We start from the raw sequence: 16047 nt of genomic DNA, 5'->3' as shown, positions 1-16047 counted from the left end.
TCATTACGTCGTTGGAACCTTCAGCTGTCAGACTTTGGCCACCCCTGGGCCACCCTAAAAGTGCAGGTTTTGTAAGCAAACTTACTCGAAGTGTAAATACTTCGCCGACTTTATTGAAAGTTGTGCATTCATCGTTTGATCGATCATTGAGCGCGTCAGCCGCTGTTTGAAGCGCAAAGATTGCACGAAGAACAAGCGTTGAGTTTTTATCGCAGCTAGTTTTTTGCACAAGCCAGCGATCCTGAGCGGGTGTAAGGCTTGATGCAGGGAGGGAGGGAGTAGAAAAAGGCAAAAGTCTTTGTGCTTCCCTTCCCCCTCATCAAAGCAAAGGGGAAATGTCTCTGTCTAAAGGAGGTAAGTGTTATTTCTGCTGTGTTTTTAAGCAACCGTGCATACACATTAAATACCGATATGCAGTTTGCGTGTAAGTAATTTAGCTAACCATGTTTGAGAAATGTAACCTTGCCAGGTGGAAAGCTGCACGTATGGGAGGAGGAAAGAAGCTAACCAGCATGTCTTTCCTTCTTTCTATCATTTTGCGAAATCATCCTGGAGTATGAAGGTATTCGGCTGAGACCTTATCATTGTGTGCTAAATTATATTTAATGCCACTTTTTTTTTTAAAGCTAGTCGCATCGCTTCTTTAACTTCCCGTGTTGTGGTTAACGTTAGCTAACATCAATCTCACGACAATGACGGACTTTTGCCAAGCTGTAATTATGAACCAAGTTGCCCCTTAGCTGGAAATCACCGCCCTGGGATCAGTTTCTCGCTTTCGGGGAAAGTAAACCACACTGGGACCACAGGTGTTTGTATTTTTCGGCCTCCTGACTCATGACTGATCGATTGTGTTGGGACTCTTCGGTGTTAGCCATGAAATGTTTTCAGCGCCGCGTTTATAAAATATGCATTTTTTTCTCTCCCTCCATTTGTGGGTGGAAATAACTTTATTTTTAAAACAGGCGGCAATGCCAAGGAGTCGGGGCGCTATCAAACACTCGGCTTCCGCCTGCCTGGGAGTCTGTGCAGTGTAATAATTACTGCACTGTGTTGAATAAAATACACTCCTTGGAAAAATCAAGGTCCTTCCTCTGCGTCACACACACACACACACACACACACACACACACACACACACACACACATACATACATACATACATACATACTAACACACACACACACACACACACACACACACACACACACACACACACACACACACGGGGTGATGATGATGTCAATTTACATTTCAAGTTCACCGCTTGTGCTGTGTTACACAATCATACTAGCGTTACCATGGTCGGGAGTACACACTGTTTTGAGAGGGCTCTGTAGATTGGCTGGGGTGCTGCTCACAGTGCAATCACAGCCTTCGGCCTACCATGGCATGTTTTGACTTGCAGCACCAATACCTAGAGCAGCCGCTGTCTTTGTTGACAGTTCACTGGCTGCAAAGCAGAGACTCTATAGCTGCTACACAGGTTCTGTGCTGTAATTATTGTGTGCACCGAAGCAGGCCTGAGGTGTCTCTGTGAAAGTTTTTTTTCTCTCTCCTCATAGCCTCTACAAGGAGTTGTACCTTGGGTGGTCAAGGGGTGCAGTGGGCCAGAGTGCAGTGCTTTGCAAGTGCTGCTTTTCATGGTATTGCTGAGGCATGTTTGGAGATTGGGTTCTTCTCCCTAGCAGAGCTGATAGGGTGGTGCACAAGATTATCTGTGCATGAGTCATCTTTTTTCTGTATATGGACCCACTCTGAGGCTGGAGCTTCCTGATGGTGACTCGCCAGGCAGCTATTGACACTTTGATCCCTCGTGCACAATCCAGAAATTCTTGTTCACATGACGTATGCAATTATTCCACACTGAATACTTTCTGTGGAACATCTCTGGGTTTATAAGAATTGCTGCATTTCCTGTAAAAGTGCACTGCTTCACTGTCTGTAGCAGCTGAAAGATGCTCTCAGCATCAGCAAAACTTTTCAGTTTAAGATACACTTTCAATGACACATGTCTGCAGTTTGTTTGTTTGTTTGTTTGTTTGTTTTAATGCAGAATGCAATTGCCATATTTGGAATTCCAGCAGTGTACATGCAGGATGTACATGCCTGATTACTTATCCTCACGGACTGAAATTGAATTGTAAAACTGAATCTGAATTGTGGGAAATTGAATTTTTTTATTTTTGAATTTAAGGTAAATAGAGAGTTAAATTTTCAAGTGGGTTAAATACAATTTCAAAGCAAATAAAATCAGTTTCAAAACATTAATTTAAATTTCAAATCATGTTTTCAAATTAAATAATATTATTCAATTTCAGTTTCTAGTAGCACAAATCTCAGTCCATAGTATCACCTACTACCTTAAAATGCTCACTGCTTTAATCCATGTTGTCTGCACATGTACAGTCTGATATATCATGGCGCTAGTGTGTTCTATCCAGCCAGACCTCATAGCCTTGCAGGTCTTGCAGTAAAAGGGTGCAATGTGAGGCTGGCCTCAGTTGGCCCTAACAGAGTTAGCAAGGAGCAAGCGGAGTGAAGTGACATCATATTTCCCGATGGGGTCCTGACAGTTGTTGTGTTTTAAGCAGATGTGTGGAGTCTGACCGGCTGTGAGTCATGTCCCACCCCCCGGTCGAAGCCACAGGGTCTCTGCCAAAACGCTGCTACCTTATTTCAAGTCCATTTAACTTCATTAGTGCACACACATAGTTATGAAGTCCTTGTATTTAAGAGATTGCTAGTGTTCCTGTGGCTGCAAAGCGTAATTAGAGATCTCTAACAGCTCTAGAACAGCTGTGCCGTGTCAGATGTTTTTTGCAGCGCACCATCGTGTTTGGCGCTGCCCTAATTCTGTTAACGTGAACAAAAGGTTGTCTCATTGGTCAGGTCATTGGGAGGATTTGAGTGCGCTTGCTATATCCCACGCAGAGGAAACACAAAGTCTATTTTGGACTGAGCATGTGTGAGTAAATCACACTTCAATCTCTCCCTACCACATGAGACTGCTGTAGTCTGTCCAGACACTGTGGGACTATTTTAAGGCTCCAGCACAAAATGGACCTGTCTGACATTTCAATGAAAGGCCATAGGATTTAAAAATCTTTGCAAAACTTCACTTCCCTTCCAGCTTGTTCTAGAAAGAAGGGGTTTACCCAACTCTACTTCCTCCACACAGGAGTGGTGTGACTCACTAAACAGCAAGTACAAGCCCACAGTAATAATGAGTTCTAATCATGCCAGTGAGATGACCCATCGCTAACTTTTGCAGTTGCATTTGTTTTAGAGGGAAGGTGACTTGTGCTGCACATTAAACCAGTTTCTCTGAACTGGGGTAGAATAATTACATGCAACAGGACAAGACCAGGAAATAAGCAGCCAGGTCTGACTCTGAACTGTTTCTCATCGTATTCCAGTGGGCCAAATCGTGGCCAAGTCCAAGCACACACACATTGAGGTCAAGAAAAGTGCTCTGTTTTCCTGTCGACCTTGCAGCAAAAAGAGAACGCGCCGAACACACGGGCGTCCGTGTGTGGAGAGTTGTTTTTCCTGTGTTGCTGCTCGTAGGCCCGGTAGCTGTGTCATTCTGGCAGGGACTCGTGGCCCCTTGTGGGAAGTCCCAGAGGCTGCTGGTAAGCTGTGTTTATGAATGGGACTGCTGTCATTGATTTAACACAGCGGGTATCAAGGGCTGAGCAGTTTGCAACATCTCACTTCACATAATTAGAAAACTTTACAAGATCCAAAAGTTGACTGTAAGAAATGTGTAACAGAGATATTTCCTGTTGATATGATGCCATGTTAAAAAAAAATAAAAAAATCATGACCGGAATGAAAGCTTCTTTCCCTCTAACTGCCCTCCCTTCCTAACCCCCCCTTCATTTTTGAGTCATCATACCAATGTCGATTAGTCATTTAGTCCACCTTCCTTCTATTGCAGGGCCTCAGCTTTCAGCTTTGAGTACACCTAATCTCCACTTAGATAACATTTGCTATAGTTTGTGTCAGAGACAGCTGCAAATTGATTGTAACCTTGAAAACAGAACTCACTTCCAGAACAGGAATAGATCCACACATAAATCACACAGTGCATTAAATTCATTTTCTGAATTAGAACTTGTAAACCTCTTCTCAAACATTCAATAATCTGTCAAATGGACAAAGAAGAGTCTGTAGAAGTCAAGTCTATTTGCCACGGTCCCTCTGTAAACAAAGCTGGTACTACCAGCTTGTTTTGCTGCTAAATACAACTTTATTGATCACGTTTAGAGTTGTTTCAAGTCATGGTTCTGAATTGTTTTGTCTCTTAGGGAAGAAGAAGAACCCTGGGCTGAAGTTCCCCAAAGAAGTGTTTGCGCAGCCTCCAGCAGCAGCGGCAGCAGCGTAAGGCTTCTTTTCCTCTTTAATGCATCTCCCCGCTATATGTTTTGCAAATAAAGACCAAGAAGCAAGGAGAAATTGAAGCTGAGACATTTTTCTGGCATGTTAAAGACTGTCTTCAGCAGGGGTGGGACAAAATATTAACATGACAATACTAGTGAATAAAATAATGTTAGAATACACTGCAAAAAACTCAAAATCTTACCAAGTGAAATTGCCTCATTTTTAGTCAAAATGTCTTGACTTGATTTAAGATACATTTACTCAACAAGTAACATTTGAGCAAGATGGAGGGACTTGTTTTAAGACAATGCATCTTAAATATCTTGTTAAGTCAAACAATCTTGAAAATGATCTTGTTTTGAGTTGTAATTTAGAAGAAACAAGGTTTATTTTACATTTCATTTTTCAAGCTGAAATCTTATTTGTAGAAGATGGATAATCTTCATTCAAGACAAATCTTTTACTTGATTTAAGTAAATGCATTTTATTGGAGAAACGATCAGAAAACAGCTCCATTGATAAAAGAAAGAAAGATAGAAAAGTGGATTTTTTTAAGGGTGGGTTACAGTTTTCAGGCACTGTTTCTTCTAAATCAGATAAAGAAATATACATCCTCAAACTACATGCACACAATGAAATACCTACATTTGAGCTTAGCTGGCTTATCCTAAAAAACAACATGACTGAATATTAGTATATCCAGCTAATTATGAGAAGACATTATATTTCAAAATGCTCAAATTAAACTTTGTAATCTTATTTCAAGTACAAGATGGTCTTAAACCAAGAGAAGTGCCGCTATAATACAACTCAAATGAAGGTGAATATATCTCAAATGAAGAAGTTGACATGAAATGTATTAGTGCAAAAATCTTTTTTTGAGTGTACAAATACTAATTGTTAGCATTCCTGGCTTATTCTGAGACACTAAGCTTTGAAATACTGGTAGAATATTGCTTAAAATAAGTTTTCCCTGCTAATTTTAAGATCATAGTTTTCTAAATATTACATCTTATTTTGAGAAATTGTACCAAGCTAATTTTCAGTTGTTCTATTGGCAGATTTTTTTTTCTTATTTCAAGGTAAAAGTACCTTGAAATAAGTTTATTTTCTTGTTTTTGGAGGGGCATTCTTTCCAGTGCATGGTGAAAAAAGTTCCATATTTTACATCAGTTAGTTAACAACGTGAAAATATACTAATTTCAGACCCATTAGATGTAAACTAAAAAATTTTAAAGTTGTTATATTCTTCATTTTTTAAAATAATCATCACCCACAGCTCAAAAATATAAAATATGTATCCAAGTATATGAGAATATTTATTTTTTAAGTTGCTTTACTCATTTTAAGTTGTGGCAACTTAAACCTTTTTTTTGAGGCGCACCAGTATACTGTAGTCCTAAATCACGCAACACAATTATCATATCACTAGTGCCAAATATAAGCATTTAATTCTAAAATAGATCCCACCCTCTAAACAGACTTCCCTCCAGTGAGACTCACTGGATAACCCCTTCATGACTCCTTGTGGTGTTGCTAATTATATCCATCTTACACTTCTCTTCTTAGGATGCACTCTGTAGTCTTCAGTTATAAGATGTCCTGATGTATCATTATATAACTGTCATGCAATCTATGTATAAATTATTGCAGAACCGCTACATCATTATTGTATAGTATCCTACCATTCCAACCTCTAGTTTCAAGTGCATCATTTTCTTTAAAAAGAAAAAGCTAGCTAGATTATTTTTGGACTATTTTATTTTTGACATATTTGAAATATCTCTTCAAAACATGCATAAAACCTGTCATTATAAAGAACCATAGAGTACTAGTACTATGGATTTTAAGTGCCCATGAAACAACTTAAAGAAGTATTTGAATCTGCATAATAAATGACTCCTCTGAAAAGCGAGGGAGTGACTTAACTCTGGTTTTGATTACTGTTTGCTGCAGACAAAAATGAAATGAAAGCTCAAACAAAAAGACAGTGCTGACCCATGGCTGCTAGCTTGTTGGTCCTGTTTTCATTGGGGAGGGACTCAAAAGAAATTAAAGAAGCTTTTCATTGGAATTTAAATTAGAATCTGTCAGCAAGTGTAGAATGAGTCATAGATATGTGTTTTAGTATTTTGTAGGAAATGACTAATGCTAAAGTATCTTTAACCCAGAGTGCGCATAAAAACACACTTGTGTTTTTCCCAAGATATTGGCAAATTGGTGGCTAACCGTGTAAGATGTCAATAAAACTGTATTTTTAACTTATGGGAACTGTACATGTGACTCGTAAGTTCTGTTTTTCTCTCCCCACAGCCCACCTCGAGATCTCGACTCTAAAGCTTGTGTCACAATTGGAGATCAGGTAACATACAGTCCCACTTCTGTGCTTTCTTTTTGCTGAACACCTTCACGCATTAATGTAATGTCTGCCTCCTCCTTTCAGAACTTTGTGGTGAAGGCCGATGACTTGGAAGAGATTGCAGAGCTGGGGAGGGGAGCGTACGGAGTGGTGCACAAGATGAGACATGTGCCCAGCGGGGTTATCATGGCTGTCAAGGTAGGCTGAGAAGCTGCTGCTCGGGTTACCTGATTTTGGCATCTCTGTAACTGTATCATGCTTTTTAAAATAGTACCATCATGACTCAAAGATGCATTTAACATTTGAGCTCAAGTAGTAAACATTTGGATGAGATCTAGTGGACTTATGTCATGTTACATGTTACAGGACACCAGTCGATTTAAGCTATATCTGCTCACTGATGACACTGACAGCCTAATGTGTGACGTTTGTGTCTCCAGAGGATTCGTGCCACAGTCAACACTCTGGAGCAGAAGAGGCTGCTGATGGACTTGGACATTTCCATGAGGACAGTGGACTGCTTTTTCACAGTCACATTCTATGGCGCCCTCTTCAGAGAGGTGAATAAACTATGACATACAGGTGCATCTCAGTCAATTAGAATATGGTGAAAAAGTTCAATATTTTCATCAGTTATTTAAGAGTGAAAATGTAATATATTCCAGACTCCTTGCATGTAAACTTTTTTTTTTTAAGTGTTTTCCATTTTTTTATTTGGACCATAAGCTAAAAAAAACAACAACAGAAAAACTAACACATTCTAAACATTTATTTTCCAGTTTGAGTTGATCATCATTCAAACAGTATAGAATCTGAGTTACTCTCAGTCAAGTTCAGTTAAAAAAAAAAACAGTCTTTAGGGAGATTCCTGACTTGAGAGTTGTCCAGAGAATGATCATCGACACCCCCACAAGGAGGGTAAGCCATGGAAGGTTATTGTGGAAAGGGATGGCTGTTATGTTGTGCTGTATCAAAGCATATTAGTGGAAAGTGGAATGGAATTGTGGTAGCAAAAGGTGCACAAGCAACAGGGGTGAACACAGCCTTGAGAGGAGAGCTTCACTAGGAGTGGACTGAGGCTGATGTCAAGAGCATTGACACTCTCAGACATCTTCCAGAAATAATATCAAGACACTTCTGAACCAGAGACAACGCCAGAAGCGTCTTACCTGGGCTCATGAGAAAATTAACTACTGTTGCTCAGTGGTCCAAAGTCGTTGCTTCAGATGAAAGCAAGTTTAGCATTTCATTTGAAGCTCCAGCCAAAACAAGAGAATCAAGATCCTCGCGTCAGGAGGAGTGGAGAGGCACAGAATCCCAGTTGTTTTAAGTCCAGTGTGAAGTTTCCACAGAGCAGGATGATTTTGGGTGCCATGTCATCTGTTGCTGTTGGTTTTATTAGTTCCAAAGTCAATGCAGCTGCCATCCAGGTGATTCTAGAGCCCTTCAGGTGTACATGTGCTGACAGGCTTTATAGAGATGCTGATTTCCTTTTACAGCAGATCTGAGCACCTGCCCACAGCGCCAAAACTACCACCGAATGTTTTGCTGACCATGATACTACTCTGCTTGATTGTCATCTCGCCTCACCTCATTTCCGTATAAGAATCTGTGGGATACTTGTCAATAGGAAAACCCAAAAATAAAGACCAGCTGAAAGCCACTATCAAAGCACACCAGCCTTAAATAACACCTCAGTAGTGCTTCAAGCTGATCACCTCCATGCCACGCCGCATTGATGCGTAATTCATCAAATAAAGGCCTTTTTCACAATATTGTAATTTTTTGGGCTGCACCTGTATATGGTGATGTACCTGTTTTATTTGGCGTGTGCCCTGCTTTTGTTTTTCTTATTCTTGGGTGATGTCTATTTCTAGGGTGATGTTTGGATCTGCATGGAGCTGATGGACACGTCTCTGGATAAGTTCTACAAGAATGTCATTGAGAAGGGCAGAGACATCCCCGAGGACATCTTGGGCAAGATCACAGTGGCTGTATGTCCTATTGCATATTTTAATATTTGATGAATCTACTGATGTTTGTTTCTATAGGGTCAGGTATGAATCAAGTTAACTGATGCCACACACTACAGCATTTATAGCTTACGCTAATTTTGCAATGCTGATTTCTATATTGGCCTTTAAACTACATAAAATATATAAGATTCAAGTGTGTTTACATGTGCAATTAAGAAATAGTCGAGCAATTATGAAAATAATTCAACATTTTCCTTCCTTTTCTCTCTTCATTTCACAGATTGTCAAGGCATTAGAGCATCTGCACAATAATCTGTCAGTGATCCACAGAGGTAATCAGAAGATGGCATCATCATGTGTATATATAAAAGTGTCCTGTTGCTGTTTTTTCGTACCTGGTTTCCCTCTGATCTCTCTCATTATTTTCACTACACTCTTCCCTGTCCAGATGTGAAGCCCTCCAATGTTCTGATCAACACAGAGGGCCAAGTGAAAATGTGCGACTTCGGCATCAGTGGCCACCTGGTGGACTCTGTGGCCAAAACGATGGATGCAGGCTGCAAGCCTTACATGGCGGTAAGTGGGTACAGGGGGTGAAGATTTCCAGAAACCAGCTAGCTGAGGTTTCTCTGACGAATCCTCTTAAGGGTTACCTGTGTCAGACTCTTAAGGGCTTCCAGCTCCTCATTAGTGGGGTAAAAGTAGAGATCCACAGGCGAGGAGCCCGGTTGCATGTAAATTTACCCCTTAGACAAAGGAAGTCACTACTAAAACCTTAATTGAAAGCTTGCAAGTGTGTAGCCTTGAATGTGGGCACATAACTGATGTATTATTTTAAATCCCCTCGAAACAGTCATCTGATAGATTTTTTCTTATTGCTCTGATTCTGTTCTTAACATAAGGAACTTTTACTCTTGTTAAACATTAATCACATAGCACTTTTTTGTCCTTGTTTACTCCAATTGTGTTTTGTTGTTTTTAAGTTTATTTGTAATTGTTCTAAAGGTACGGCGTAAGTGTTTTGTTTCTCATCTGTTGTTTGTAATTCCATTTTAGCCCGAGCGGATCAACCCTGACCTCAACCAGAAAGGCTACAGTGTCAAGTCAGACATCTGGAGTCTTGGTATCACTATGGTGAGTAACGTTTATCAATTAAAGTCACGTTATTGCTGCCCCTCTTTCTGTTGTTTTCTTTAGTTCAAATGTAGAATAATGCAGGATAGATGCTCAGAAATGTTTTCCTTTTATGATAAATGATCCTATGTGTATTGACTCTGCTGCCACTGGGTGCATGTAATTCAGCTTCTCTTAACACAGGTGACAAATGAAATATGATCTATTTTACCTAAATATTGTAATGCGTTTTTATTGTCTGTTTATTATAAGAGTATTTAAAATAAACACAAGTTACTTGTGCTCGAATGAAAGGATACGCACACCGAAGAAACCCATCTTATTACACCCTCATCCCAACAATTTATGCTCTACCGATAAGTTACATAACGTACCATATGGTCCCTTAAGTCCCCAAACACCCAGGCATGAGGATAAATGGGGATGGATGGGCAGCAAGAGCCAGCACATCACAGTGGGCATCTCCCTTCACCGTTTTTTAGTTAAGTTAGGCCCATGACACCTCAGGGAGTCTTAACAGTTAGCTCCAACGTCCCAAAAACCATCATCTCTCCATGCTAGCCTTCACCGCCCGCCAAACTCACACCAACATAAAGAGGACAGGAGAAAAAGCAGTATGAAGAGTATGCAAAGAGATGTTAGAAAGAAGAAAAGAAAGGCAGAGCAAGTGTGAGAATCCTGTTATGGCTCACTCCTGCCTGCTCTAGCTGTGCACTTTACCTCCCCCAACTCCCTAATTTACATGGGGAAGAGAGAAAACAGAATGAACAGTATACAGAGAGATACTAGGAAGAGGACAGTGGAAGCAGAGCCAGTGCGAGAAGCCTGTTTTGGCTGGAGCTCACTCCTGCTGGGTTAGGCTGTACACTCTTCCTCCCACAACTCCCCATTTTCACGAGGGAAGAGAGGAAAGAAAGGAAAGAAAAGAGAGAAAAAAAAGGAGATGACCAGATTTCTCTTACTTTTGTTTCAGCTCCCAGCTGACATTATTTCTCCTCTCCCAGATCCATTGACTTTTCTTCGTCTGCGTCTCCCTCACTGTCTTTCACAAACTCTGTCCAAATGCTCCCCGTATTGAGATAGCTGATCGTGCTACAAACTCTCTACAGCCAAGCTGTATTATAAGATGTAAAACAGATAAACCCACACACCGTCTAATTGCACACTGTCCAGCTTAGCACTGTTTTGGGTATGAGACCTTCAACAGGTAAAAAGCCCTCTTAGGAAATAGTAGCACCAACACTTGATACTGATAACTGATAATAATAAACCTTTTTTAAGTCAGACATTGTTCAGGAGTTTGCATTTTTATGATCATTTCACTCCTCTTACTTTGCATCTGTCAGATAAAATAGACATACTTCTCAATATATATATCTATCAAATATATCAAATATCATAATTAGCACATTTACGAAACTACGCTAAAGGAGATGAAGGAGGGCCGGCAATGCAGAATTTCTGACACAGTAGTAATTCTAGTTTTTCAATTTTTCGCTCGCAAAGCTGTTGTAGATGTCGCACTCGTATACATTGTAATGAAATAAAACCCATGCCCAAACAAACTCCTCTAATTGGTCCCCTTTCCGTCTCCTAGATTGAGCTGGCCATTTTGAAATTCCCTTACGACTCCTGGGGAACCCCGTTCCAGCAGCTTAAGCAGGTGGTGGACGAGCCATCTCCAGTGTTGCCCGCTGACCGTTTCTCCCCAGAGTTTGTAGACTTCATCTCCCAGTGGTGAGTGTCACACTCAATGACTGTTACATACTTCCCTCAGCGTTGCCTCCTCATTTCAGCTTTCTGTAGAGTCACACTGAGAGCCAGCAGGGGTCAGTGTTTGCTCTTTGTTCACTTAGAAAGGAGGCATAATCTGGATCTGTGAAACATCTGCTTGACACTAAATGATTGTCATTGGACTATTTTTCTCACTTTTACATTCTCTTGTTTTACAGCTTAAGAAAGAAACCAAACGAGAGACCAGCTTATACTGAATTGATGGTAGGTACCTTCTGCATTTTCCTCTTTCACCAAAAACACTAAAAAGGATGCTACCTTGTTTCTTGGCCCACATCCCTGTCAGAATGTTCATTGTGCTTGCTTTTGTCCACAAGAGGCCAGGCTTACCCAATAACTCATCATGATGGTGATGTGTATTTTTTACACAACAACACAGGCATCATTGAAACCATTATTCGCCATACTAAAACAATGTCTTTTGTTCTATGATGCAGCAACATCCTTTTTTCACTCTGCATGACTCCAAAGAGACGGATGTGGCCAGTTTTGTCAAGGTCATCCTGGATGATTGATGGGCTCCGACCTGGCTCCGCCCTCATCAGGGTAGGCGGGACCTCTCAGCAAAACAAACCAATGGCCTACCTTTTTTTTTTAAACTCACTGGAATGACAGACTCTCATGCACCCGCACACGACAGGGGAGTGGGGGGGGGGGGGATGACCCAAAGACTGACAGCAGCCAAGCAGCACTGGAGTGGGGGGTGTGGCGGTAATATGAACTTGTACGCTCAAAAAAAAAAAAAAAAAAACAACTGGAGAGGTTTAATTTACTCCTCCAAGCTTCCTGTGTGTGCAATCATTCAACACGACAGATATGAACTGATCCTGCTTTTGTGGTTCTTGTCTTTCTTCTTTCGATTTTTTGCCCCACTGCCCCCTTTTTATTTCTCTCTTCAGAAACAGACAGAGCCAGCCATTATTTCTTTGTGACACATATTGTATGAATACTTTGAACTTCATCTGCAAAACCATCAGTTAATGTGTATGTTGTTGTGTATTGAAAGCTATATTTGCATATGCGTTTGTATGTTTTTCTCATTATACAGAGTTTTGATACTGTATATCTTTGATAAGTGTGAATTTAACCGGACTAGGGCCTTATTTGTCACATTGCATCAGGTGACCATTTCCACCTGCCTCTTCTCTAATCGATTGCTCAGTGTGGGGGCTGCAAAACGAGCTCTGGGAACTCCTGCGCGAAGACTAAAAAAAACATACAAAATGTCAAAGGTTACACTCTGGATGGGAGGAGTTCCAAGTCATTCCTAGATTTCTCGACTGGAGAGAGGCAGGAATGTGAAGTATCCGATACCATCTGAACTTGTATTGATCCGAGCTGAGGCCCCTCATGCAGTCACCCCCCTCTTTACTCTTCTTTCCTCTTTGGTATTTACAAGTCAACGTCATCGCTGCCATAGTTGCTTCCTGGAAGTATTCAGGGGTTGCCTAATCGAGCTCACAGCTTTATCTTTTTCTCTGTGCCAATTTTCAATTTGTTCTCATGAATTACTGCATTAATTGTATTTTTGGTCTTTATTCTTTTCCGGCTTGCATTTTGAATTTATTTCAACAACATTTTAACTTTTTTTGTCTACCTTTCTCAGTTCTTGAGTCAGCATAGTCTTTTCATATGAGGCACTTATGTTTATTTGTTTCCCTAGAGATCTTATTATTATGCATTACCCAGACAGTATGTTAGGGAAATAATTGATGTGTTGAGGATGTAAATACTATCTCCTTTTTTAATGCAACATGGCACTGTCCTAACCTGGCAGTGCTGCTGAGTGGTAGAGTGGTTGGTAGTTAGTTTTAATGCAGTGTGACACGTCATACACAAACACTTGTACTCACAGGGCCAGCTGACTGTCGTACACCTATTTTGGACTGATGTGCTGTCAGGCGCCACCGCTCAGGTTTCTTTGCTCTCCTTCGTGCGGAGACGACCCCATTTATTTTTCCCTAGGTCATACTCTTCTTGAGTGCTGGACCGAGAGCCTCTTTTCAGTCCTTGGTGGGCGGCCATTGTCACTTCTGTATGACCATACTATGCAGAGCGCCCCCCCCCCGTGCTCCAAGTGTTCAGAGACTGTGATGATGGTGGCAACGACAGTGATGATTACTGCCATGGGTCTCTTCATGGCTGGCAGTCATCGCCTCTCTGGTTTACACTGTAGTGCGACCTTTATCAAAAGTCAGTGAGTCAGGAGTATTTATGATTGTGAATAATAAGGGAAAGCTAGCAACACCACAAAGAAGCTGCTGTTATAATTTTTTTATTTCTCTCTCCTCTTTCTTTTGGTTTAAGTTGGCCTTCTTTGGATGGCCATTCCCTTGGCGTGTAAAAGTGACTTTACGCTGATCACAATGAGAATGGAACACTTGCTCTACCTCTTACTCCTTCACTCTATTTGCCACCTTTTCATTGGGTGGGACTGACAAACTTGAACTATGGAAAGACAAAAAATAAAGGCTTTATTGTTCAGTATGTATGTTTTATAGCTTTCTTTTTGTAATTACTTCAGGTTCAGCAAGGAAGATATTAGTTCCCATTAGTGTGGTCTTTCATCCTCTTGGGACCAGGAATATCTGCATATAATATGGTGGCACATGACTTCAGTTATTGGGAGATATCTACTAGAAAAATATGTACACGTCTAATGCCAGAAAAATATCTTACAATCCAACATTTTCACACTCCAAAATAGTGCTCTGCAGGCTTTTGTGATGTGGTGGCCTGCTGATACCAGTCTGATCAGCTGCATCTGTATGCTCAGCCTGTAAGTGGTAGCTTAAACTCACAAGGTGCATTATATTTTTGACTTGTCAACTGAGACATCTGGTAATCTTTTAAAATGACGTGAGCAAAAGTGCAGTGGTGTTGTCATTTTTCCATCACAGCAGCAACGGTAAGCAGTAAGACCTGCAGCTCAGCAACGGTGTGCTAAGAAGAACAAAAACATCAGACTGTAATTGCATTGTGATATCACGTTAATGCTGACAGCCATACACTTCAGATTCTCTGCCAAACTGCTTTGACTCAGACACTCTTTATTTCCATTAACGGTTCCACTTAAGACTCTCATTCCTTCAGCCACGTGCTGTAATCGAGAAACTGGAGCTGAATGATCCAGTTGATAAAAGGAAAGTCAGGTCTTTAGGTTTCAAATGGCAGCAGCCTCCAGATCTCTTACTTTTCTCTTCACACACCTGTCAGCAAGACATGCTCTTAAGCCTCTCACATATGATACTATGAAGAAGGTAACAGAGTTTAGACTGAAGGTTAAAATAGTGTCTGGCTCTATCACAAGAGAAGTGAAACTTCACCTCAACATAGGGCATTTTAGACTCAACTTAAGTAATCCCATCACAGCAGATTCTATTCAAGATAGTTCTCTGAAAATTATTATTTACATGGAATTACAATGTCATTTTCTGATTCATTTAATACAGTAAATATGTTTTTATATCTGTCTTTTGCCTGTAGAGTGACATTGACTGTTCATGTAAACATCCTTATGTAAGCAAACACAAGTCCCCACAGGCTTCTTGACAAGTCGTGATTCCTCAGGATGTTTGATGAATAGAGAACCTTGTCTTGATGGCTCTTTCTGAGTGCTTCTTTTCTTGTGAATGTTGACAACAGAGGTTAACAAAGGCTCACTCTGAGCAGCCTTCTCTGCTTCAAGTGTGTCCGTCAAAGACTTCATGGCAGGATGAGAAAACTCAATGGCAGGAGACTGCAGGCCGTGGTCCTGTGTTGTGCAGAAGAGTGGTTGGCCAGCCAAATCAAAGACACTCTTTTTAGAAAGGGTTGCCTTTGATGAGAACTTACATAATGCTGCTCAAAAGATCAGCGTGTGAAGGAGAAAAATAGGAATGCATCTACTTCATTGACTTAACTGGCTTCATTCTGTGAATCAAGCCTCTTTGGACTAGAAACTGACATTTTCGGAATTCAGCCGGGCAACAGTAAAAGTGAAACTAAATATTTTGCTCCTTATATTGCCAGAACACAACAACTTTAATGGATGCATTGGTAACATGTTAAAGTTACAAAGAACGTACATTTTCTTAGCAATTTAATCCAGCACCCCATACAGAGGCACACATATAGTGAAAAGACACATATCAAATGATCAACATGTTTCAGGAAAGCTGGCACAGTGTCATGTTTACCACTGTGTTGCATCACCTCTTCTTTCAACAACACTGTACATGTTTGGAAACCAAGGAGACCAGGTTTAGAGTTTTGAAACTGTTGTCCCATTCTTGCCTGATACAGGATTTCAGCAGGTCTCCTTTCATATATTTCGGACCAAATGTTTTCAGTGTGTGTGACAAGTATAGTGCAGGCAGGCCAGTTTAGCACCCAGACTCTTTTACTCAACTCAACTCAACT

The 16047-nt window shown here is 40.7% G+C and overlaps 1 protein-coding gene across 1 annotated transcript; it reads left to right on the top strand.

Moving 5' to 3' along the window:
* On the top strand, positions 1-14133 carry LOC117832066 (dual specificity mitogen-activated protein kinase kinase 6-like). The gene is made up of 12 exons (XM_034711025.1): positions 1-354; positions 4311-4383; positions 6697-6745; positions 6827-6940; positions 7183-7302; positions 8620-8736; positions 8999-9050; positions 9167-9294; positions 9775-9852; positions 11450-11589; positions 11805-11850; positions 12084-14133. The coding sequence occupies exons 1-12, from the start codon at positions 336-338 to the stop codon at positions 12159-12161; spliced, it is 1014 nt and encodes a 337-aa protein (XP_034566916.1). The 5' UTR covers positions 1-335; the 3' UTR covers positions 12162-14133.
* The last annotated feature ends 1914 nt before the right edge of the window (positions 14134-16047 follow it).

Source organism: Notolabrus celidotus, chromosome 20 (assembly GCF_009762535.1).
Source record: "Notolabrus celidotus isolate fNotCel1 chromosome 20, fNotCel1.pri, whole genome shotgun sequence".
In the NCBI taxonomy this organism is placed as follows: Eukaryota; Metazoa; Chordata; class Actinopteri; order Labriformes; family Labridae; genus Notolabrus; species Notolabrus celidotus.
Note: the sequence above shows the minus strand (reverse complement) of the source record. Positions and strands in the feature narration are given on the sequence as shown.